Genomic DNA, 27,349 nt, shown 5'->3' on the forward strand with positions numbered 1-27,349 from the left:
CCTGTCTGTCTCTTTGCTGTTGTATGGTATGATATATTTGCTTTTCACTAGTTGGGTATCCCGTTTTGAAGTTCCATCCTCTTCTCTGTCATACTTCTTGAGAGTATTTTCTTTTTTCCTTTTAGCAGGTGTGTGATGCGGTGGTTCAACACTAGGACTTCTCTAAGACCCTACTGTCTTTTTCACCAAATCCTTTCACCTAAATTGTAATGTAGAGATTAACACCAGCTTTTGCCTGTGGGCTTAACAACAGACTTCAGGGAAACCCTTTCTAAATATGCTCCAAGGCCACCTTTTTATGCCTTCCAGGATCTGGTCTTTGAGTTGATAAAGGGATTCTCTGTGCCTAGCCATTGTTTGCTCAAAGCGCTTCTCAGTATGTGTATGCTAGAAATGGGATCTATGGTTGGCAGTAAGTTGGCATTCTTCCAAGCAGGGACCCTCACTCTAGTCAGGGTAGGAAGATACACACCTAGGATGCCCCTGCTCACCCCCTTGGTAGCTTGGCACAAGCAGTCAGGCTTACCTCAGAGGCAATGTGTAAAGTATTTGTACAAACACACACAGTAACACAGTGAAAAAAACAAAAAAGTACTCCACACCAGTTTAAAAAAAAATATCCAATATTTATCTAAATCTAAATCAAACAAGACCAAAATGATAAAAATCCAACATACACAAGCAAAGATATTAATTTTTAATGTGAAAATTCTTAATCCATAGAAATCAATGGATGTGTTATTTTACCACAAAGTACCTCATATGCGACAAAAATAAAGCTGCACGGGCGAGAGTGCGTCAGAAAAGCAAGCAATGCATCCATTCTTTGCTCGCAAGTGAGGCAGTGCTTCCATACTTTCTCCACTGGCAAGCAATACGTCGATTCTTTTCTCGCAGGGAAGAGATGTATTGATTTCCGGATGTATTGTGTGGTGATGTTGCAGGTTTTGACAATGCGTGGAAAATCCGGATTCACAGCAGCGATAAATCTGCACTGACCTGTTGATGCATCGATTTTGCCTGCCATGCACCGATTTTTCAGCAGCGGTGCAGGCGCTGAGTCGATTTTTCTGCCTCTCTGCTCCGGTGCGTGGATTTTCACCTTGGTTCACCAGTTTCTCCTTTCAAGGGCCCAGGGACTGAATGTGGCACACTTGGCAGGGTAGGGGTCTCAGCAAGAGAGCCTTGGTGCTGGCAGATGAAGTCTTTGATGGCCCTGAGACTTCAGAACAGGGGGCAAGCTCAGTCCAGGCTCTTGGAGAATCTTCACAAGCAGGATACACAGCAAAGTCCAGTCTTTGTCCTCTCTGAGGCAGAAGAAGCAACTGCAGGCCAACCCAGCAAAGCACACAAAGCAAAGGGGCAGTACTCCTCCTCCAGCTCTGCAGCTCTTCTCCTTGGCAGAGGTTCCTCTTGACTCAGAAGTATTCTGAAAGTCTAGGGTTTATCTCTATCTGCTTCCAATGGGAAACTGCCTTAAAAGATATTTAAGGGCCGTCCCATTGTTAACCTATGGAAGAGATAGGCCTTGCAATAGTGAAACCCAAATTAGGCAGGGTTTCACTATCAGGACATTTAAAACACACCAGAACATGTCCTATCTTTTGAATACACTGCACCCTGTCCATGGGGCTAACTAGGGTTTACCATAGGGGTGAGTTACATGTAGTAAAAGGGAAGGTTTGGGCCTGGCAAGTGGGTACACTTGCCAGATTGAATTGGCAGTGCAAGACTGCACACAGACACTGCAGTGGCAGGTCTGAGCCATGTTTACAGGAGTTTCCATGTGGGTGGCACAATCAGTGCCGCAGGCCCACTGCTAGTATTTGATTTACAGGCCCCAGGCACCTCTATTTCACTTTACTAAGGACTTACTAGTAAATCAAATATGCCAATCAGGGATAACCAATCATCATCACAATTTAGACAGGGAGCACTTGCACTTTAGCACTGGTCAGCAGTGGTAAAGTGCCCAGAGTACCAAAAACCAGCAAAAACAAAGTCCAGCACACAGTCAAAGACACAGGGAGCAGAGGCAAAAAGACAAGGATGCCAGGCCTAACACTGTACATATAGAGCTACTCATAGGTTTGTATTTTTATATCACTGTTTTATTAGTTTCAAGTTTATATCTCCAAATCTCCCTCCCTTTCAATTTATTTAGTTGTTTTTGAACTTACAGACTACCTTGTACAAAAGCAATTCTGAACTATCAGAGGAGAAAACCTGCAGCAAATGCCAGTGGGATTTAGCGAAGTGGTAAAACATCCAAATCCCACAACACCCCTTTCAAACAATATCCAACTAGAAAGTCAATATTGCAGAAGCCACAGGAAAACAAGCTCTTATAGGTACACAATTCAGTGTATCATCACTCCCATTGAACTTCCATGGCCGCCTTGGTATAAACCCATCTTAAACTGCCTGCATATTTTCTAGAAATTTCTGGGAGATACATTTACAGACTCTTTTTTGTCAAGCAGCACTCAAAATATAATTAGTCGCCGCCTGTGAGTTGGACCCATTGTCCAATCAGGGATTTCCTAATGGCCTGCAGTTCACTGCTGTGCGGAATGGTGTTGGGGAACAGGTTTGATAAAAACATTTTTATATCTGTAGGATATGTTGCATTTTTCAATGCTATTGATTCAAAAAGAGGTGAGCCTGATATTGCACTTTGGCAGACTGTCCACAGGTCTTTTTATTGGAATATGAAGGGTGTTTTCAGTATTTGCTTGAATTCTTTCAGTGATTGGACTGTCATGTTTCACTGGTGCCAAAGTCCATCCTGCCAATGTAATGTATACTGGGGGATCCAGTTAAGCAGTTTACGTCTCAATAGTAGACCTTACTTCTTACACTACCAGGATTGTTTCTTTTCAGTTGTAGTGGCAGCTACTCCACCTCCCAGTCATCCTTAGCCTGAAGATTCACTTGCCTAAGCCTTTGGTCTGAGTTTCCCCTAGAGGCAGTGCTCTTCATGGAGAGATTTGTGATGGAAATCTGGAAAATGTTGAAGTGGTTATCCTCTCAAAATGAGAGAATACCGAGTCCTTGGCTTAACTCTTCTATGTTGTAGGCATAGCTTTAGTCTATTAAAGGTGTGGATTTCATGATGGCACTTGTCTTTGGATTTGCAGTGATGCAAGGGTTGAAGGCCCTCGGTGTGTGAAATAATTATTCTTAACACAAATGTAACCATAAGGTACAAATACCAATTTTCCAGTGCAGTCTGAACAGCCACTTACGTAGTGGTGACATCTGTTCTCTAACCGTATCATGTAGTAGAGTGCCTTAGTAGTACAATGTGGCATAGATCTATAACACTATGTATTTTCTTTCCACTCACCCCATTCTCTAAGAAAAGTTACATTAAAAAGTTAGAACCTTTATAATAATAGTAATAGTCCATTCTTTAGGCATCACATTCTTTCTCAAGCCACGTTATTCATCCCCTTATATCTCTTGTTCCACTTTCATTCGATTTTCTACTCTCAGGTCTCTGGTTTCTCACTTTCACAGTTATACATTCTCTGTAGCCCTAACCTATTTACAGCCTCAACATGACACTGCTCTCTCAGTTATGCCAAGAAAAAGCCTACCTCACATGTTATAATTGATATTACTATCAGCGTCAAAGGAAGACAAATTGGTTTAGTATTCTTCATAGTTCATATTTATAGATGTTTAGCATTGTCATAGACTCCTGTTGTAGTAACAAGACTGATGGATTTTGTGCAGCAGCACCACCGAGTATGGGGGACTGAGTCTAATCCCACACTGTGAAACAACTGTTGGCCTAAACCTTCCGGCTAGCTAGCAGCACCTCACCAGAACCAAGTAGAAGTGATTTGTGGCAGCCTATCACATGACACTCAAACTCCTCAGGGAAGTCGTGGTAGAAGGGATCTTGGTTCTATAGGTTTTATTGAAGCACCTGCATTCTATGTAAAAAGGCATGAATTGCGATTATGAGGATAATGAAACACAACATTATTACAGCAGAGACCAGGAAAGTGAAACACAGGAAGAGTCCCACCACATTGTCACAATAGTGTCCCTAATGTTCCTACCTACACTACTAAGTTTCTACATGAGAGCAATAACAGTGGTATCCTTAATCCACCTATCTAGTCCCGGGGAGGAAGCCTAATCTCCATACCTGTGTTAGAGGTAATTAAGAGGTCTGTTAGTCTGCTGGCAGTCCTCCCATGTAGTCAAAGAGGAAGTGTGAGGTTTCAGCAGAAACTGCAACAACGTGCAGCATGTGATGGCATGCTGGCTGGAATGTCCCATCTGCGTTATTTTCAGGCAGCTTGTTGTTTTATAATAAAACATGTTGGTGTTCTGAGAACTGTCCAGACATGATAATTCGTCTTGTCTGTGTATGGTAGACATTGCACTCTTTGGACTGGCAATACTCAGTAAACTATGGTGTGTGGCGGTGGAGTGAGCAGAGGACGAAATGTTGTGCAGAGAAATGAATAACAATTCTGCATGGAAGGGAAACTGCTATAAAATAATAAAACATTGCCACTAAAATGAAGCCTTGCTAAAATAATAACAGGTATGAAATGGCAAGCGACTAGGTGAGAGGGCACAGGCCTCAGCCCCAAGCTAAAATAAATATGCCTACATTGCGCAAAGGTGTATCCCATCATCAGTTGGCTGCTAGTTTGATTCTTTATGTGAATTAACAAAAATGATGTCCAAGCTATATAGAGCTTTCTGCCAGTTCATAAATTACACTTGGTGTATGTTTTTATCATTTGAGGTCAGTTGAGGTTTACACACCAGTCAAACATACAGGGGAATTAGGGAGGATCGCTAGAGGTGGAAACTCTTTATTGAAGATCTTTTGTATGTTGTCCTGTTTATCCCCTTTTTAGAAATTTCAATGCATTTGGACCCTGGTTTTATTTTATCCTTGACCAACATAGTAATTTTTTTTCTATTTGGGGATCAGTTTGTCCTGCAAGTCAAAGGCACCGCAATGGGTTTTAATTTTGCCCCCGCAAGTAGTCGAGGAAAGATCCATGTATAGGAACAGCCCATTTGCCCAAATGATATCCTTATGGCTAAGGTACATAGATGATACTGGCACTGAGAACGATCTCAGTTTATTGTAGAATGGATGAATCACTGTTCCTAAAACATCAAATTTAATAAGTCTAAAAGCAATACAACTATATTTTTTCTGGGCATATGAGTGGAAGAGATGTACCATTGCCTGTGTCCATCACTAAACAAAAACCCTACTGACAAGAATAATGTTGTAAGATACAACAGCCTACATCCAGTGAGCCTCAGAGACAATCTCTTGGACAGACAGCTCCTGCTGATCTATTGCAATTACCCACACAAAGAAGATTACTTCTATCATGCCACCTTACTCTCCAGCAGATGATTAGAAAAAGGATACCCCCAAAAAATTAGTAAACGGTTCTTTGAAGACAGCTTGGTATGCACCCAAAGTTCTCCACATTCAACCCCAGAAAAACGATGAAGAAAATAATTCATCATAACTGGCACATTCTATTGAGCCTAATCTGTAAACCAGAATACTCTTATTTGCACTGACAACAATGAAGCCTCTGCAATCATCTATTCAGAGCATATATTCCTCCTGATACTGTGGGAGAAAAATCTTTCAGATCATTGGAACCTAAAACCCATCAAAGGGGCACTACAAATGTGGAGAATGCAGTTCATGTCCAAAAACAATTAAATTTAGTTATTTCCCATACAATAACTAAAAATGGAAACATTCTGCCTTCTCAAACAGTAAGACTTAATACTTCACCTATGGCATGTTGTGCCCTTGTGTAAAATTGTGTATTGGGATAACTAACCAAACAATTTTAAAACAAATTATCCAAATCAAATCAACGATTAGATGTGAGAACCGGGCAGCTCCCCTGGTGAAGCATTTTTTTGGCAACTTCCTTAGTAAAACCTATTTGAAATGGACAGTAATTGAAATCCTAATGAAAGATCCAAAAGGGGGTAACACTGAAACACCTCTCCTGAAAAAAGAGGCGAGACTGATATTGCACTTTGGTAGACTGCCCATAGGCCTGCATGAAATGTCTGAAATCCAGAACATATAACTTGATTATGCCTCAGATCTGGCCAAAATGCTCCAATGTGTGCCATTACATTCACCTTCAACCAATTTGTCTTCATCCCAGCAACATTCCATGCACTGAGGTGATACCAATTCAATTTCAATAATTTTCAAACCATCTACATCTGTGCTTTACACCCCACCATGGTTACGAGTGACCACCTAGTTATGATGTCAGCATGCACGCTACAAGAAGAATTCAGCCCTACATTCAGCCACAACAAATGGATGCGCTTTAGACAGAAGTCCCCTTTGACTGCATTACACTCAGAAGTTGAAATCCACAAGCAGGAACCGGATGCTGCTGCTCCGTCCTCGATAAGGCCCAGTTTCCATCAACTATAACCAGACATGACCACTGAATTGTCCAGTGAACTATATTTGCAAATCAGTAGCCTCAGTACCAACCTTACATAGCCCTTGATACAAGCCACTTGCATTTGCACCAACGACCCAAGCTACCACAAATAATTGTGCAGTCTACCTCTTTATGCAGAGGGCACACCTATATAAGGTATATGCTCCTTACTTATTTTGCCTCACAAGTGTATATGTGCCTTATGGCTTTTACTGCAGTGTCCTGCAACTAATACATGTTTATCTTGATACTGTTGTTTCAATTGAATCTAAAAGTTATAATAAGAACGCGCTGATGTCTTGGGTAGTAGACAAGGAACGTCACATTTAGTATTTTCACCAACATAGGTGGCTATAGTTATAGATTCCCAATAACAAAATCCTCTCTATTCTTTCTACATACAGACCCAACCGGTTTCCCGACCCGAGGAGACCCTTAAACAGGAAGAGAGTTGAAATACACTGACATTTCTTACATGGGGATAAATAGGACAATATTCATAAGATCCGCAAAAACCACAATAAATTACAGAGTTCTCATCTCTGACTTTTTCGAAGATACTCCTTAATTCCCGTGTGTGTCTGGCTGGTGTTCAAAGGACAACTGACAAGTTTGGGAAAACGCACACCCAAGTATAATTTCTGAACTGGCATATGGTTTTTTGGTTAATTCATGTGGAAACAGATTCGAGGTAACAGCTCACTGGTGATTGCATACACGTGCACAAATAATGAGTTGTTGTTTTGTTTGTATGTTTGTCGTTGAAATTCAAATGTTCTTTCTTGTATCTTATAAAATGCAACGATGATAATATATGCCGAGGCTAAATATATATATAGACATATAATCAGTAGATTTGTCTTCCTTTGATCCCTGTTGGTAATATCAATCATCACACGTGAGGAATGTTTCTTTTTGGTACAACTGTCTGCTTCTGTGGGTTATCCTCACGTGATTAAAGACCCACCCGCTGGCCTATAGTCAGAGATGTGATACCTTACTTCTCTCCCAGGGCCACCGCACCCTGTGCTTCCATCTCACCTTACCAACTGACTTAAGCAGCTCTCTCACTGCATGTATTCAGCTGTCTACCAACATCCACCTTTTCTGTCTTCTCCTAAACTCTTTGCCTGACTACAATATCTTATTTTTCTCACCCACCCAAGAGCACCTAGAAGCTGAAACCCTCCATCATGAAGTTTTACAGAATTACATCTTCGACACTCTGCTTCAGCTGACTAAACTCTTCCTCTTCTATGGCTCTCCTTCTTTATTTAGATCCCCTGTCAGAGGAAAAGCTTTCTACGTCATACCTTCTCAGTGTTGAGAAGCTGCTTATTATACCTTTGCTGTATCTGCGACGTTCTTGCTTTAAGTTGATGCACCAACAAATCCAGAGCCTCAAGCAAACTGATAAAAATATTGAATTGGTTGTATGCCCTCTAAATAATGTTAACTGATGATAATTTCATTCTTGTTCTTCAGTTGTATTTCACTCTTCGCCAGTCTGTCAACGTTGTCATCCATACCATCTCCACCTGTCCTTTCTTTGGCTTTCCAGGGACTCCTGTGTTAATGCAGGCTGGATTCTTGTCACTTACCAGACTTCAAAGAGACCTTATTCACTTGTGAATACTTTGACCATAAACCTGATAACAAGATATACTAATTAGAAATTATTAATGAATGTTTAAGTAGTTTGAGTAATTAACGTAGAAAAATAATGTGTATGTTTGAAAATGTGCCCTCGAAGAGTGGCTGTCACCACTCACTAACTATATTTAAAAAAGTGACTAAACATGTGAAATGTTGAAAATGCATAGAAAACAATGTAGTAGTATGTCATATTGAGATATATAACATATGTTTTGTATTATATTGTAGCGCTAACTTAGCCGAAGTTGTGGCTAGTTTTCCCAGGCCTTGTGCAGAAGTTGAATATTAACACGCAATGTAGAAAAAGCTAATGTGCTGGACTGACCATGAACCGCTCATTGTTTAATAAAATCTGCTCAACTAAAATCCTATGCGTGAACCACAAACAGGAGATGACAGAATAAAAGTTTGTATCGAAACCAGTGTAAAGCATACTGGATGTACTTTCCCAGGACTTGAACAATGGAGACACTGACTGGAAAAGAAGATGCAACATTTTTGATACCTGAGGAGCCGGACGATGAGGACATCGTACTGTGAACCAATCGACATCCTGAGAACTGTGCAATATTAGGTTTCATAGATTTGGAAAATTAAGATAATTGGACGGAGTCATAACTGGTGATTTCTTTACCATTTAGGAATTGGCGGATAGTCTGTGCGACTTTGATATAATGTCATGACAAAGGGAGAAAACCAGAGAGAGAGAGATGTTAGAGGTTAGGCGTGGATGTTCAAAGAGATTTGAGATTCTGTCATTGGGCTCAATGCTCTTGAGAGCCTGATGAGATGCTGATCGATTGATGACCTGAAGACGAAGACTGATTTGGCTGCTGATCCATATCGTGGATAGGTGGCTATGACAATGTGACTGAATTAACTTTTGTGCCTTTTCTTTCTAGGTACCAACTGCGCTGTCTAATAGTTTTCCCTTTAGCTAGATGTTTTTCCAAATTCATGTTTAAAATTTGTTTTCGCATGAAGTCCCACATGCTAATACTAATCTGGGTTAGGTGAGGTTCCTATTCTAGACATTGACAACTATATTGACAAATGATTGACGGACTGATTTGCTGAAATCTGCTACTCAAGTTGACATGTTCGTTTTTGATTCATATGTTGGCTTATGCTGAAGGGTTACAATGTATTTTGTTTCACGTTCTGATTAGGCTATGTTAGTGGTGGTCACTAACCAATTAATCTTGATTTGCTTTGAATAAAGTTTGAATTAATTCCATGACTTAGTATTGTAACTAATAGGGAAATAAAATTGATACAACGTATAGTGAGCTGTGGTTATTCATGACTAAATGTCATGGTGCGATGTTACTAACTGCTGATTAATGTTTTGCTTAATAGTTATTGATTTGTGTATTGATTATTGATGAACATTGGTTACACCGTAGCTAGGATACTCCATGCGAATCAAAAGGTTCATCGACCTATACACGTCCCCTTATAAGTTTACTTATTGGGGACCGGGCGCGCTAGGAACCTCATCAACCTTTCTTTGCGTACATTGCCCATCTCACACACCTCTCGCCACTTTGAAATGATCTGTTGTGATATTCACATAATTTACCTGCTGCAGCCCCTGCCTGGTAGTAGACACATCAGTAACCACTCTCTAAGAAGGAGTAGTGACCTCAAGGTTTTCTGTTTACTAAGATTTTTCTGATCCCCTCCACATCAAAGACTCTCTGACATGTTTTCCCCTTGCAGATCTTTTCCAGGCCACCTACACAAGTCCTCTCTCCTTTTTGTTTCACATATTCCACTATTTATCTTAAGTCATCCTTACTTGTCTCTGATGGGGCTTTCATTAGGACCTCTGCCTGTCTTCATTTTCATGCCTCAGTTACAGATATGTTACCCAGAGCTCCTCTATTTTAAATTTAAATTGTATAAGTCTTTTCTGTGCAAAACATATATACCAACCCAATCTCTTTTCAGTCTCTTAACCTGCTCGATCTTCCATGCTCATCATCAATCCCATGAAACATGCGCACATCAAATGCTGAACACTGTGGCCACCGTGGCCAGGCTAAAAAGCATCCTTTTAAACTGATAACACCCAATGAGTTTGTCATTTGAAGTCTTTACTCCAGTGCAGTGGTCTTTGATGGTATGCACAACCTATTTCAATAGGTTTGAACACCATTCGTCCTCACACTAGTTCTGAAGTTGCTCATAAATTTTGCAGTATCAATCTATATGTTATAATTCAATTATCTTTCGCTCATATACATTTTGTTTTTGTTATAGGCCTTTTTGACAACCACAAACAAGCAAACCACAAATATGCGACAGTTCTGTTAAACCAGCTTCTTGACAATCTTCTTAGCTCCTCTTACACCTCCTGCGTCAGTGCAAAGGTTATATTTCTTGTTTGCATTTTTTGCCTTTGACTTTTTTGTACCCTTATCTGTTGCATTCAACCCATAGTGCCCCAATTAATAATTCAGGGGTTACCCTCTTTTGGGGTCTATATTCATCCTCGATTTTCCTTGTGCAATCCAAACTAACTCCAAGGGTCTCTTTCATTTTTCCGAACCACTCAATGCATTTAATAGAAATGTTGGCATGGCGTAACTAAGTGTATTAGTGTAAAACCCAATATATATAACAATGCCTTAATTGGTGCGTTTTTGCCTAATCGCACTGCATGCTTTTTCGGCCTCACTGGAGTGGAGAGATCTCGACTTTGGTAGCGTACCAGTAATCTTGCCCCAAATCTCCCCTGTGTCCTGTATTTTATTTTCCTTCTATTTATCCCCTTTCTTTTAATGCTTACGTCCATCACAGTCTACAAAAGAACTGACACTCCTGCCTTTTCTGTTCTTAAACACACATGCTGCAAGGCCCTTATTTCTGCGGGTAAGTGTGCAGTACCTTCACTTCAAGGCATTTCTTACTATACAAAGGAGGCTCTAATAGCATTTCACGGCCCTCTCTTTTACATTCAGTCGTTGTCCTTGCCAAGCATCTAGAACGCTGTGTTTGTTTTGTTCCCTACTAATGCTTTTCTTGACTATTTGTGGGCCATATTCCTCTTTTTACCCTCATCACTTTGACACACCTCCCTGTAATCTGGACCTTGTTTGCCACAGCTATGGCTTTCACTTCACGAACAGCCGTTTATGAACTCATTGATTGCATATTTATTTGATGTGGTAAGTTCTTCCAGCAACGTACCAATCTTGCAATTAACAGCAGGAACTTCCGCAATGGTGACAGGTTTCATGGAAAGCCCTAAGCCTGTCTACTGACTCACAAACCCAACCTCTGTAACATGCATCCCGTGAAGCTATGGCTTTTCTCTGTTATCGTGCCTTTCACATTTCACTTCAGCCCATTACATCGTTCAGCATGGGGTGGTGGGTCAGCCCACTACAGCCATTGGCGAACTTGACTGTGAATTAAGGCATTCTTCCCTCTCACTAGAACATCCACTCATAAAGTAATTCCTTTAATTGCCAGGGGCTACTATGGCATGTCAATCTTTTGAGACTAAAACTATAATTTTGATTTAGCCAGGGATTTTCTTTTAGATTGATGAGGGCATGCCAGCTATAAAATAAAGTTTAGCAAAAACAATAATTAAACAAGATAAGTATTGATAAAGCCAAAATGCTGGCAGCCAAACGCCAGATCTGTTGCTTTGCCAATACTTGTTTGATCCATGCTGTGGCCTCTGGAATGGCAGGAATATTGTTCGATAATCTCTTTTCCCAGATCAAACCTGGGGCATTCAGTTCTCTTTTTATGGGCGAGCACGAAGTGCTCCGTCCATTCTGTTATTTCTCTGTAACCATGCCCATGCCACGTCAGTCACTTACATTGGTTCGTGGGCTTGCCTTTTAAAATCCACTTGCTTTCATTTGTGAAAGGCATGCATACGTCATGCCTTGTCTGGTATTTAGCCCACCTACACAGCACTGGTAAAGTACCAAAAACATACGAGGCTCGATGTTTTCAGCCTGGAGTCCGGACTACTTTATCTGTTTATTTTCCACGCAGCGCGATCGCGCTGCATTTTACATAGCGCGATCGCACTGCGTTTTTTTTGCTTTACAACGCTAATAGCTCTAACTCGAACAAATGCGAGACCTGTTGCATTGAAAATGCTTGTTTCATTGTTGTTTGACTCTGACCGGAAGTAAGGTCTATTTTTACGTTGTACCTTCTTAACACCTTTAATTCTTTGTGGATCCTCATACACCCATCTTCGATTCCTTCCAATCACCTTTACCTGCATGGTTCCTTCTGTAAAATTTTTGGGTGATGTCATGCAAATATTGCACTGCAGCTGATAATTTTGCTCACTCTATACCTTTCTGTTTCATTCATTTTGGGTCACGATTTAGAACACTGTCTCACCGGTACAGTACATTCTAACACACTGGTGTATTTATATGGTGAATCACTATTTTATTGAGTTCCACTTACTTGTACCTCTTGTGAGAAGGTAGCCTCTTTTCTAGCATGGTTACCCCCACTTTTGGCCTGTTTGTGAGTGTATGTCAGTGTGTTTTTACTGTGTCACTGGGATCCTGCTAGCCAGGACCCCAATGCTCATAGTGAAAACCCTATATGTCAGTGTATTTTGCCTGTCTCACTGGGAGCCTGCAGGTCAGGACCCCACTGCTCATAGTTTGTGGCCTAATGTGTGTGCTCTCAGTAAGTGCTTAGCATTGTCACTGAGGCTCTGCTAACCAGAACCTCAGTGCTTATGCTCTCTCTGCTTCTAAATTTGTCATTCTAGGCAAGTGACTTCATTTACCAATTCCAATTGGCACACTGAACCCCCCCTTATAAGTACCTAGTATATGGTACCTAGGTACCCAGGGCATTGGGGTTCCTTGAGATCCTTATGGGCTGCAGCATTTCTTTTGCTACTCATAAGGAGTTCATACAAATCTTTTCACAGAACTACCACTGCAGCCTGCGTGAAATAGTGCACACACTATTTCACAGCCATTTTTACTGCACTTAAGTAACTTATAAGTCACCTATATGTCTAACCTTCATTTACTGAAGGCTAGATGCAAGTTACTAAGTGTGAGGGCACCCTTGCACTAGCAAAGGCACCCCCACACAGTCCAGGGCCAATTCCCCGGACTTTGCGAGTGTGGGGACTCCATTACACATGTGCACTACATATAGGTCAATACCTCTATGTAGCTTCACAATGGTATCCCTGAATATGGCCATCTAAGGTGTCTAAGATCATGGAATTGTCCCCCATTCCAAATCTGGTGTTGTGGAGCCAATTCCATGCATCCTGGGGGCTCCACTATGGATCCCCAGTACTGCCAAACCAGCTCTCTGAGGCTTGCACTGCAGCTACAGCTGCTGCCACCTCACAAACAGGGTTCTGCCCTCCTGGGGTCTGAGCAGCTCAGTTCCAGGAAGGCAGAACAAAGCATTTCCTTTGGGGGGAGGGTGTTACATCCTCTCCCTTTGGAAATAGGTGTTATAAGCTTGGGAGGGGTAGCCTCCCAGAGCCTCTGGAAATGCTTTGAAGGGCACAGATGGTGCCCTCCATGCATAAACCAGTCTACACCGGTTCAAGGACCCCCAGTCCCTGCTCTGGCGCAAAACTGGATAAAGGAAAGGGGAGTGACCACTACCCTGTCAATCACCACCCGAGGGGTGGTGCCCAGAGCTCCTCCAGTGTGTCGCAGACTTCAGCCATCTTGTTTTCCAAGGTGTGGGGACACTCTGGAGGCCTCTGAGTGGCCAGTGCCAGCAGGTGACATCAGAGACCCCTCCTGATAGGGCCATACCTGATAAGGTAGCCAATCCCCCTCTCACGGCTATTTAGGGTCTCTACTGTGGGTTCCTCTTCAGATTCTGCTTGCAAGTTTCCATCAGGAATCCTCTGCAACCACTGCTTCATCCTCTGACCTCGGATCGACCGCAGACTGCTCCAGGAACAGCTGTAACAGCAACAAAGTATCCAGAAGGGCTACTTTTCCTCTGCAGCTTCAGCTCCAGCCAGCAACTGCAACAGTTTCCACGGTGTGCACGCTCTGGGGACTCCCTGTCTTCACTCTGCACCAGAAGGACTGAAGAAATCTCCTGTGGAGTGACAAAGTCACTTCCCGTCTCCTGCAGGCACCTTCTAAAACGACGACCGGTTCTTTCCTGGAACATTCTCCGACTTCTGGACTTGGTCTCCTCTCTTTGTAGGTCTTCAGGTCCAGTAATCCATCAGTTGTTGTTTGCAGTCTAGCTTGGTTTTTACAATAACTCTAATTGTGACTTGTAGTGTGTCCTAGGGAAACTTGTAGTACTTTACTCATACTGTCCTGGGCTCTGAGGTGGGGTATTTTACTCACCTTTGTAGTTTTCTTACTCTCCCAGCGATTCTCTACACACTACACTTGTCTAGGGAGGAATTTGTGATTCGCATTCCACTTTCTTAGTATATGATTTGTGTTGCCCCTAGACCTATTTTCTCCTATTGCATTCTATATCATTTCCTACTGTTTGCACTATCCTGTGTCTAATTACTTACCTTATTTTGGTGTCTAGTGTATATATTGTGTATAATACTTACCTCCAGAAGGAGTATTACCTCTAAGATATTTTTGGCCTTGTGTCACCCAAATAAACTACCTTTATTTTTGGTAACCCCGAGTATTGGCTTTACTTGTGTATAAGTACTGTGTAACTATAGTGGCATTGCATGAGCTTTGCATGTCTCCTAGTTCAGCCTAAGCTGTTCTGCTACAGCTGCCTCTATCAGCCTAAACTGCTAGAACACTACTACATTTCACTAATAAGGGATAACTGGACCTGGTATAAGTTGTAAGTACCCAAGGTACCCACTACAAACCAGGCCAGCCGCCTACATCTCTGTTCCAGGAGACATCACAATGCTGCCACTTTGTTGATTGTGCGGAGTCTCTGTCTTATCCTGTATAAGAGATAAACATCTCTCATTTGTGTTCTCTCTGGAAGGCAGACCATCATTGTCCTTTGAAGCATTTTATCCTCCTTTTGTATGGGCCACCATATTTCAATTTAGATGATTAGTTCCACATTTAATGTCCTCTTACCTTTTTTAGGTCTGCCCAAGCCTATCTCTTGCACACAAGACACACCTAGAGAGGCTGCGGCATCATCGAGTATATTGAAAAAGATCTCCGGCAAAGAGCCCCCCCCTCGGGGGGTGCCCGTCAGACATTGCAGCGCCGGTCTGACGAGGAGCTGTCCGATGATGAAGCATGACACCAAATACAGTGTGTGAGGACTATTGCTCCTGATTATCAGGACTCTTTCTCTTTCCTCTTTTCTTCATTTCGGAACAGTGTACCATATTTTATTAGAAAATATCTGGACAATCTGGACAAGGGTGCTTACATATTACATTGTATTCAGAAGAAAACCAAGTACAATCTCTATTATAGTGGACGTTCTGCCCAGACACTGCAGCATTAAGTGGTAACCCGGAGTCCTTAGCTGTCCACTGTTCAGGCTAGGATTGGTCCAGACATGCAAGAAAAGGTTTAAATTACATGGGTGCATGTGGTCCACTCTTTTGCAGTGAGGTTGTCATTATTACCACATACTTTTACAAAGCTGAGTTCTGCAAATGTGTCTTCGGTGTAACTTAGGATTGGAAGTCTTTTGCAGCTGTCATTGTTTTTTTCCTCTGTGATAGGCGGTCTCGAGTCCTTAGAAGATTCGTCCAATTTCTGCAAAGAATAAAGGTTTAGAATTCGAGATCGAGGTGGCTCATTCTTCTGTTGCAGTCTGTATCAGATGTCATCTATAGGTCTACTGTTTAGGTAGGTCTGAGGTGTGACTGTTTGCCTGTAGAGAAGAGGAGGTAAGACCCTTAACGTGTTTTAAGTTTTTTAGCAGTAGGGGAGGCCTAAAATGACTGGTGCAACTTCACACTTTCTCAATGAGTGAGTGACCGACCAACCTGACAGCCTTCATAATAGTGTACGAGACTGCCCCTTTTGACTCACCTAGTATTGTCACATCAAAAATGGATCTTCTTCTTATGGGGAGGCCTTTGTTGTTGCAATTATAGCATCCACCGGCACTTACAAGGATAATCTGGCTTCTGCTGAACGTTTTATGTGTGATTGAAGACCACTAGTGGCTGATCAGAAGACAGTTCTGGCTAATCAGACAGTGATGTTCGTAATCCCTCGATAGTAGTTAATTGCCAAAATGGAGAGAAAAACCTGCTGTCCGTCAACCAAATGGCTACTCAGGGGTTTTATAAAAATAACTTGTACGGAGAGGGGGTCAGGCACACTCTGAGAGACTGCATCTCTTTGAGTCCATGTAGCCTTCTGCATTTGTTTGTGTGATCTCTCAAAATGAAGATTGAAGCAGATCTTGCAGAGAAGCTGGTTCTCTGGATATTGATTCCTTTTTGTCAATGCTCCCATGGTGAACTAAAAGGTGAGAATTGCCTGGGTGGTTATTAAGTTACACCCTGAGCTCAATGTGATATTTTATTTCTGTTTGTGTCTCATTCCACTTTGAACTGGAAGGGTGTAGCAAAACAATTAGGTGGATGCACAGCTGGACCCAGTAGAGCAGTTGTGAAGGGTTCTAGCTTCCAATTACATAAGGATATATCCAGAAACCCCTTCAGTAGAGGCAGTGCAACATGGGTTGCCCTGCGTCCTACTAAGCCACAGCATAGCCATGCCAGTCCTATAATGAGAGACTCCACTCCCTTCCTGGTGGTGCTCTCTGAAGAGGTATGAGGGGCTAATAGAAGTGAGAGAAAGTCCTCCTGTAATGGTGAGAAAAAAACAAAGCAGCATTTTGTTAAGAAGGATTTCCTTCAGCCAAGTGAAAAAGGACTTATTTGAGCTTGAAGAAGGAAACAACTCTATAAGTGTCTGTTCTGTTGAAGGGAGGTAAGGCCCTCAAGATCCTTCAGAAACGTAAAATGACTTCTCTGGATAGTCTCTATAAGACACCAGGCAGTATAAAATACAGGTTTGTTTCCTTGAATGCCACATTTTGACATTGCAGTCAAAAGTATTGTGCCTGAAATCCATGATGTCGAAGCTGCAGGGTGTAGAAAATGGAGAAAAGTCTGTAGATTGGGCTGTGTCCTATCAGAAGTGTCATAAGAAATTTCTAGCATGTGCAGTGAAGTCCATCTTCAGACATGAAAAAGGATTGGTGACCCTAGAAAAGGTGGAATGGGTGACCAACATCAAAGCTTTGGGGGTGATGTGGAAGTATACTGGACAGACCCAAAGGCTGAACTTGAAAGCTTTTTCAGCTTGCTGATGAATTGTGAAGCAAATGGGCAGGCTGAACTTGTGAAAGGAGAAACTGGCTTCCATCTCACAGTCGAGATGTTCCCCTCAGGTTATTTTACAACAATGTTGTTCATGCTAAAAGTGGGAATGCCTGGAGCAACATTTTAAGAATGGACAATGCAAAGAAATACATTGTACAAAGACAAGATCATCTTATTGTTTCTGGACATAACAATGGAGGTCAGAAGAAGAGTGTCTCACACAAGGAACTGGAGAATACAGGGATTCAGAGTTTGGTCTGATTCCACTCAAAACATGGCGAGGAAGCACACAGGTTCACCAGTGTAGTAGTTGCTGTGGGCACACTGAACCCAAAAAATCATACAGCCCAAAAACACACACACTTGGTCGGATAGAATGGGACTTGTTAACCTCAATTTCATGAAGCAATCTGTCCCAAGATAAGGTACAAAATTAGAATATCAAATATAGAGTCAACAAATATAGGACCAACTCAATAAGTGATTTCTAGGGTGAAATTAGAAATTTTGCAAGATTAATTTGAGAAATTTGAAAGATACAATACGGAATTAGTAGATGCAGATGCTATAAATCTCACTTAAATGTATAAAGTCAATGCTGTGAAGGCTCTCAGTAACAGGGCAATACAGAATAATAGACAAAGTCAAAAATAGACTAAGGGCCTGATTTAGAGTTTGGCGCATGGGTTACTCCGTCACAAACGTGATGGATATCCTGTCCGCCTCATTACGATTTCTATAGGATATTATGGAATCATTATATGGCAGACGGGATATCCGTGAGATTTGTGACAGAGTAACCCCATCTGCCAAACTCTAGATCATTTACTATGCCCCAGAATGCAGAAAAAACAGTAAAAAATCGATCAGACTACATCCCTAATAAAAACCAAAGATCCTCTGGCTCACCTCCAAAATCAAGGACTTATGTAGGAAATTTCCTCGTAGAATAGTATAAAAACTGCAGAATCACTGTGGTCTGAGCAAAGAAATACATTTTCATCAAATCAAAATACAGACTTTAAAATCGTCATACAGCCCTACCATCTAAGTACTAACCAACTACAAGAGTATTGAGTCAGAGCACTGACCTTACGTAATATGAAGATATCAGAACAGCAGTAAACCATTGTGAATTAATGCAATACCACGTGCAAGCGGAACTTGACATTTTTTTTAAACTCAGTAAGGCCATGATAGAGAGTCTTCTTAAAAAAACTGTGTTGTTCAGGAATAAACAAACATGGTTTGCTTGACTATGTGCGCCAGAAACTATAAACAGTGAATGTGACATCCAATTGGAACAAAATGACGTTGAGGCCTAGCTGAGGCCTACTTTGAGTGAGCCAAGAAAATTATCTCTAACAGGCCATATCAAATTTGTTTCAAAAGCATTAGCATCATATCAATGTCCACGTATAATTTTGAATGTTGATTACTATTCTGCCCATTGTTAATAATGCACATTTTTAATGAATGCACTCAAGTTTCCTCACTGCAAAGCAGTTTGTTGCTAATGTTAAAGCCAACAAAGGTGAAGAATAAATGATGTGTAGATACTGTTGAATTGAGTAGTCTTGCATTTTGAGTTAGGTCTGTAAGTGAGCTGAGTTAACTAGTAGCTAATGCTGAGTGGGGGGTTACCTTTTTTTCCCCTGTTTCAGTCTTGAACCGGCAAGGGCTTAGATAGTGACAGGTTGGTGGAATAACCCTGCCCATGTCCACATTTAAGGCCATGCCTTCCACCCCCTCCGAGGTGGTTCATGAGGGGACATTTATAGTTTAGTTTCTATGTAGCAAGATGATGTTTGCATTGCATGGTGATCACGTTTTTTAGAGTCCTTACGTTGTTTGCTAGCATTGATAAAAGTTTGACATTCATTAATGTGGTGAATTTATTTTTGCAACCACCAATGGTAAAAAACAAAACTTAACTGCATGGGACAATTGTTTATAACCACAGAAAGGTTAATGCTGTATGTACTCATTATTAAATGATACTAATCCATCACTAATTCTTGTTGGGTTCCGGAGTAGCGTGCTACTCATCGAAAAGCGCTTCGACGCCTCGTCAGGGGTAGTAAGCGCTATATAAATACGATTACAATACAATACAATATGTACAGTAGTAGACTCTTCTGATAAAGATTCCTGCTTATGAATCCTGAAATGAGTATGCTACGCCATGGATTCCGCTCTTGCGCAGGGATTATAGCTTCTTTTATTTAACTCTGTAGCTCCCTGCAGGCACCATATGATTAACTGTTCACTTTAGTGTTGTCTTTAATATGACCATAAAGTAAGTCTTCTGTTTTTCCTTCAGAAAGTATAAAGAAACTTCTGAACAAGCAGGATATTCAGCTACAACAGCGAGTGCAACTGGAAACAAAACCCAAAAAGTATGAAGACAGAATTTTGGTAAGTTAATATGCTCATTAGACACATACATTGTATCTTATGTGACTATGTTCTGGAATGCTACTTTCTAAAGTAACTTAGAGTCAAGGATAATAGATTCAGCCTGCACAGTTCAGCATTCCCTGAGCCTGTTGTCAGTATGGACATTATGGGGGTCATTCTGACCCTGGCGGCCGGTGACCGCCAGGGTCACCGACCACGGGAGCACCGCCAACAGGCTGGCGGTGCTCCCGAGGGCATTCTGACCGCGGCGGTTCAGCCGCGGTCAGAAAGGGTAAACCGGCGGTCTCCGCCGTCCGCCAAGGTTAAAATCACCCCCTATGGCCAGACTCTGCTTGGCAGAAAAGACAACATGTACCCCAGTGTTAAATAATTCAAGTTTCCAGGACAAGCAGAGGATCCTGAAGTGTAAAAGGACTCCAAAAGATGGTTCTGAGTGCACAAATCACAGTACAAATGCCAAAAGTAAGACAACAAACCCAGCTGTCCTGGTATGACCTTCTAGCCCCTGAGTCCAACACCAATTTATAAAAATAGGAAATATTTTTATGATTAAAATGACACCAAAACGACCAAAAATCCAATGTGGGAAACTAGAGATATGATTTTTTAACCATTAACAGTAAAACTTAGTAGCGAATAGCATTCAAAGGGTTAAAAAAGGTCCTACTGGACCAGGACAAAGTCAAGAGTTCCAGCGGCCTGCGATGTAACACTTTTACACTTACTTCCAGTAGTGCTTCTTGATGCAGGAAAGTGGCCCACAACACCAATCCAAAGTCCCAGAATCTCTTAGTTGCTTCTTCAGACGTTGGGACTACAATTCCCACAATACATCTGGACAAATCCCTAACTGTCCACTGAACGCTGCTAGCTGGGCTCTTCTGGCAGGAGTTGATGCAGGTGACTCTTGATAGCTCCTTTATACCTGTCGCTTACAGGTAGTCCACTTCTGACTTCTTTAGAAGCCAGGCAGTGTCCTCTTGTGTGAATCCCAGAGTGTGCAGCAGGTGCAGCCCTCTGTAGCTCCCCAGTGTGCAGCCAGTGCAGTTATTCAGAGTGCAGTCCTTTGGGGTGAAGACCAGGGTTCCAGGAGGGCAGTCTTTCTTCTCTTTGTAGTTTCAGTCAGGGATCTGAGTTGCTAGCTCTCTCTCTCTCTCTTTGTTTAGTGTTCCTGGGCTGGCAAGCAGGGGACACCCCTGACCAGTGGGGTGTATGGTGCCACCCTCTGAGGTGACCACTTGCTGTGATGTCTGGCAAAAATCAATTCCAGATAGCACTGTTCTTTAAAAATCCAAAATGGAGAAACTTTCTCCTGGAGGTTAAGATCGGGCTAAGCCCTCCCACCGGTGTGGTCAAGTTTCTTTAACACTCTGCTTCCAACCCCTCTGTTAATCATATTATTGGGGCTCCCATCTGGCTGGGGTGACAGGAGGTGGGTGTGTGCCTTTGTCCTGTCATTCCCCCTTTAGAGACCAGTTGCTCTAATCAGCCCCCTTCATGCCTTTTGCTCTGCAGCTTGCAGATCTTAACCCACCAGATGTCCTTTTTGTATCAATGCAGGCCACTTCCCACCATATTAAGGTAGCTTGACTCAGTCTGGCTGAGGCTGGCCATTCAAAGAAGAGCTGCTGGAAGGCTGGATTGTGACTCATCGGAAAAGCAAGTTCTGTAACTTCTTTTCTGTGATAATTATAATAAATCTAACAGTGGCACGTTGTTGGATTTATTCTAATTATTAGTCCGAGAATTACATTTTTAGCTCATTCCTAGCAATAGTTATACTTTAATAAATTATTTGCATGTTAGCCTATGGAGCTAGTGTTCTTCAGTGCAGAAACATTAAATTGTCAGTTTTTCCCTCACCGGGGCATATAAAACATCTTTTATAATGTCCCTGCTTATAGATACAAGGTACCCTGCAACTAGGGCACTTACGGGAGACCTTAGGGGTGACATATGTAAAAATAAGGTAGGCTGATACTTTGGAATTACCTTTACTTCCAAAGTCGAATTTACGTATACATTTAATTTAAAAGCAGGGCTGGCTTTTAAATAGCTGGCCACTCAGCTTAAGTGCATTCAATCTGCTGGGCCTCTATACCTGCCCTATAATGTACTAGGGACTTACAGGTAGGTTATGATGCCAATTCTAATTATGCCTAATTTGCATATGGCCCTGGGTCTGCTTAGCAGAGCCCAGGGCACAATCAGAGGCAGACAATCAGAGTCATAAACAGGGGCAAAAAGTGGGGGAGCACTGCAGAAAGTCCTGGTTTCTTACATTGGGCAAATGATGGTTTGTTTTTCAGCTCAGGGTTACCCTTCCCATTGGTGTTTTTATTTTTCCCAAGCTGTCAACTAGAAATTTATGTTTGACAGCATGTGTGGCTGTAAATACACATGCTCTGCATACTCCTGCCATCTGGTGTTGGGTCCGGAGTGTTACAAGTTGTTTTCCTCCAGCACCTCGGTCGGAACTACTTCCAGCAAACTTTCAGCACTGAACACCTTGGCTCTGAGCTGAATAGCCTCAACAGCTGCTTCGGTACAAACAAAGGGTTACAGACCAAAGCCATTGGTGATGAAGATAAAGGAGCCAACTCCTTCGGAGCACATGGGCTCAAGTCAATCCTCTACTATGCCATCTCTAACTGACACTACATTAGAGACTATGGACGCTAAACAGCACCACCTCCGTATCCAGGAAGGTATGGGGCATATTATTGCTTCCACCCATCACATTCAAGAGAAAGTTATCCTTCCAAGAGGCTTTGGACACTTCACCACCACCAAAAAAGGTCTTTAAGGACAAAGCTACCACTACTTTGACTAAGCCTTTCCTCCACTTCCTCCTGATTCACCTTCCTCACCATCTCCACTTTCTGCTTCTCCTCCATCACCTTCCTCTCCTGATTCTCCTGCCTCTCTTACTGCAGGAGATGTCAGGGCTCACCTTTATTTATAAGGAAATATTTGGGTGGAACACATCACGCTCCAGACCCATGGGATTCATTGGACCCCGATCCCATGATAAATACGGAACCATATTTATACCCTGCAAGACTTTCCCCACCTGAGGACTCTACTAGTTACTAGCAGGTCATAGCAAGGGCAGCTGCCTTTCATAATGTTCAGCTGCGATAGAACAGCATTTTGAGTTTGACAAGTTAACTACCACACATAGGGATGTTCAGTTCCTTCTCATGCTACCTGGCATGATTTGTCATGCAGATGACGCCTTTAAGGAGCCAGTCTGCTCTAGAATTATCACCCCTAGAGTGGACAAAAGGTATAAACTTACTCCTTCTGATCCACTATATTTCAGGTTTCAAGTCCCACAAAGATTCAATAGTGGGCACCACTGCAAGAAAGCAACCCAGCAACTATGCTACAGAGGACTCTCCTCCACCAGACAAGGAGAGCAAAAGACTGGATGCGGCAGGCAAAAGTTTTGCTGCACAAGCAGGAAACCTTTGGTGCATTGCCAATTCGGAGGCCTTATTATCACGGTATGATTGGGCTCACTGGGATGAGATGGAGGAGCTCCTCCAATAACTTGTAGATGAGCACCGCAAACAAGGCCAGCAGATTGTTACTGAAAGACGAACAATCTCCAGCAATTCTATACGCTGTGCACAAGATGCTGCAGAAACAGCTGCATGCGGTATAAACACGAGCATACTGTTAAGGAAATGTGCCTGGCTTAGATGTTCTGACTTCAAGCCAGAGGTACAGCAAGCAGTACTCAACATGCCCTTCGACAAGGAGCAACTTTTTGGCCTTCAAGTGGACTTCACTTTTGAGAAGCTCAAAAAAGATACTGACACCGCAAAGGCCATGGGCTCTCTTTAGCCTCAGGCACATAGAAGCAATTTTATTCACCCTGCATCTAGAGATGGTTACAAAGTGACAACCTTAGAACCATCTACCTCCCAAACTAGACAACCCTCAACCTCATATTCTCAAGGTTTTCTTCAGAGGATCTTATAGAGGCAGAGGCAGAAACATTTCCACCTGTGGCTCTTCCTCAACATCTAAACAGTGACTACATACATCTTCCTCAGCCCCACACCACACATGTAGGGGCGACTTCAAAATGTCCACACATAATAGGTAAACAACATTGGACCAATGGGTCCCTTCCATTATTCAACATGGTTATTGCCTGGAGCTCACTACCACACCTCTAAACATTCCCCCTCGTTGTCCCACGTTATCCCAAAAACATCTCACCCTTCTAAAACAGGAGATACAGTCCCTGCTTCTCGAAGGCAACATAAAGCCTGTTCCATTATAAGATCAGGGAACAGGAATATACTCCTGGATCTCACGCCTATTTTGGATCTCAGACCATTAAACCACTACATTCTGCCAGAACACTTTCACATGGTTACTCTTCAAGGCGTTATTCCCCTTCTTCAGCAAGGCAACTTTATGACGGCCCTAGACTTAAAGGATGCCTACTTCCACATCCCTATCCACCCTGCACACTGGAAATATCAAAGAGTTACAGGAAAACATTATCAGTTCAAAGTCCTGCCTTTCGGAGTCATACCTGCTCTCAGAGTATTCACAAAGTGCTTAGCTGTAGTGGCTGCACATCTCAGAAGGCAAAATATACACGTTTGTTTAGCTAGACGACTGGCTCATCAAATCCAGCACACTACAGCTTTGTCAATCTTACACTCAAATCACAGTAAACCTGCTTAACACGTTAGGGTTCACAATCATCTTTATCAGATCCCATCTACAACCTCTTCAGGTACAGCCCTATCTGGGAGCCATTCTCAATGCATAGTTGGGGTTAGCATATCCCAACCTGGCCTGTATTCAGAGTTCTCAGTCTCTTCTCCCCCAATTTCAGGAGAATCACAAATACACAGTCAGGACTATCATGCGCCTCTTAGGTATGATGGCGCCCTGTATTACCATTGTTCCCCATGCCAGACTCCACATGCATCCCCTACAGCAGTGTCTGTCCATCAGTGATCTTAGTCACAAGATCACCTACATGATCTAGTTTTGTTAGGGTGCCATACTTACCGCTCTCTGCCAAGGTGGAACACCACCAACCTGTTGAAAGGGCAGCCTTTTCTGGACCATTTGCCTCTGCTCATTCTGACCACAGATGCATCACTGACGGGTTGGGGTTCTCACCTTCAAGACTTCACAGTACAGGACCTCTGGGATCTTAGTCACCAGTTCATGCTTATCAGTTATCTCGAGCTTCAGTCAGTGTTTCTAGCCCTGAAAGCTTTTCTTCCTCACCTGTCGCACAAAGTTGTCTTAGTCCGAACAGACAAAATGACAGCCATGTATTATCTACAGAAACAGGGGGAACATGTCATCCCAGTTGTCACAACGTGTTCAGACAATAGAGAAAAGTGGGCTCTTCACCACCACATTCACCTAGTGGCAAAGTATCTCCCAGAAACAGACAATGACTTTGCAGACCTGCTCAGCAGGTTGCCTCAATAAGTCCACAAATGGGAACTCCACCCACAAGTTCTTCAAAAATATTTCCAAAAGTGGCAACTCCTCAAATAGACCTTTTCGCAACAGCAATATACTCAAAATGCCCAAGCTTCACATCCAGGAAGCCACACCCTCTATCTAAGGGCAATGCTCTATGGATGAACTCGTTGAGGATATTTGCTTATGCTTTTCCATCTCTCCCTCTCATTCCATTCCTAGTTCAGAAAATCAGTCAGACATCACTCACTGTGATCCTTGTTTCTCCCACTTGGGCACATTAACCATGGTTCACTACAATCCTGGACCTCTCACAGGTTCCTCAAAAGAAGCTCCCCAACAGACCAGATCTTCTCACACAGGATCAGTCACCCAAACTCCAAGTCACTCAACCTTGCGATATGGCTCCTGAGGTCATAGGGTTTGGTTACCTAGGATTACCTAAGGAATGTATGGACATTCTCAGGGAAGCTTGTAGACCTACAACTAGAGCATGTGATGCAGCAAAATGGAGACATTTTGTTTGCTACTGTCAAACAAAAACAAATTAACCCCATTAGGCTACTGTCCAGGACATTGTTTGTTATTTGCTTCATTAATGCAAAGCAAATTTAGCTTACACTTCTATTCATCTACATCTTGCAGCGATATTTGCATATTTACAGAACAGAGAGCATACTTCCTTGTTTGAAATCCCAGTTATCAAAGCCTTTATGGAAGGCCATAAAAGAGTCACCTCACCCAGGGTTTCTCCGGCACCATCCTGGAACCTTAATACTGCACTTACTAGGCTCATAGGTCCTCCTTTTGAGCCACTTCATTCATGCCCTATTCAGTTCCTTCCTAGCAAGTGCAAATCTTAGTCACTATTACATCACTCGCACATGTTAGTGAGCTCCAGGCCTTAATGTCGGAAGAACCTTTCTTCCAAATACATAGTCAAGGTGGTTCTTCATACAAATCTGAAGTTCCTACCTAAGGTAGTGTCTCAATTCCATATCAATCAATCCATTGAGACACCAGATTTTTCCCACCACCTGACTCAGTTGCAGAAAGAGTTCTCCATACTCTAGATGTCAAACAAGCGCTCATGTACTACATTGATAGGATCAAAGACTTTAGGAGACCTAAACAGCTCTTTGTAGCTTTTTCTCTACCTCATAAAGGTAGTCCAATATATAGAAACGTCAAAGCAAGATGGATAGTTAAATGCATACAGACTTGCTATGCAAAGCAAAAAGACAGTTACCTCTTACTCCTAGAGCACATTCTACTAGGAAGAAAGAGGCCACTATGGCCTTCGTAGGAAACATACCTTTAGCTGTCATTGGCAAAGTAGGAACTTCGTCTACACTACATACATTCACAAAACTTTATTGTCTAGATGTTCTAGTACGTCAGCAAGCCAATGTAGGACAGGCAGTGCTAAGAACACTTTTTCAAACAACTGCAACTCCCACAGGCTAGCCATCGCTTTCAGGGAGGGGCTGCTTCACAGTCTATGCAGAGCATGTGTATCTACAGAAACACATACCATTGAACGGAAAATGTTACTTACCCAGTAAGCATCTGTTTGTGGCATGTAGTGCTGTAGATTCACATGCGCCCTCTCTCCTCCCCAGATGCCTGTGGCCGTTCCACTTACCTTATATTTGTATATATTTGTACTTACGTAGATACACTTGCATGGACATCTCTTTCTCTATACTTCCTCTATTCTCTTTTTCTCATCCTCCTTCCGGAAAACAATCTAGCAAAGGACTTGATGCCCATGCGCACTATCACCGAGAAGGAGAAGTCACTTGATTCCGTGACTCGAAAATGCTTCTTTGAAGAAAAACAACTTGTAACACTCCTGACCCACCACTAGATGACAGGAGTATGCAGGGCATGTGAATCTACAGCACTACATGCCACAAACAGATGCTTACTGGGTAAGTAACATTTTCCTTCTTATTATGTCCTTGATGCAAGATCATCTTAGAGGGAGAAAAACTATGCAAAATTCACAGAGACTGCAGAG

The 27,349-nt window shown here is 42.4% G+C and overlaps 1 protein-coding gene across 1 annotated transcript in view; it reads left to right on the top strand.

Annotated features, from left to right (window-relative positions):
- The window catches only part of CARMIL3 (capping protein regulator and myosin 1 linker 3), a 1,220,401-nt gene that overhangs the window by 168,300 nt on the left and 1,024,752 nt on the right, over positions 1–27,349 (top strand). Inside the window, exon 2 of the mRNA XM_069238205.1 lies at positions 19,757–19,851. Coding sequence (XP_069094306.1) covers positions 19,757–19,851 — 95 coding nt within the window. The remainder of the gene's footprint in view (positions 1–19,756; positions 19,852–27,349) is intronic.

Source organism: Pleurodeles waltl, chromosome 6, assembly GCF_031143425.1.
Source record: "Pleurodeles waltl isolate 20211129_DDA chromosome 6, aPleWal1.hap1.20221129, whole genome shotgun sequence".
Lineage (NCBI taxonomy): Eukaryota > Metazoa > Chordata > Amphibia > Caudata > Salamandridae > Pleurodeles > Pleurodeles waltl.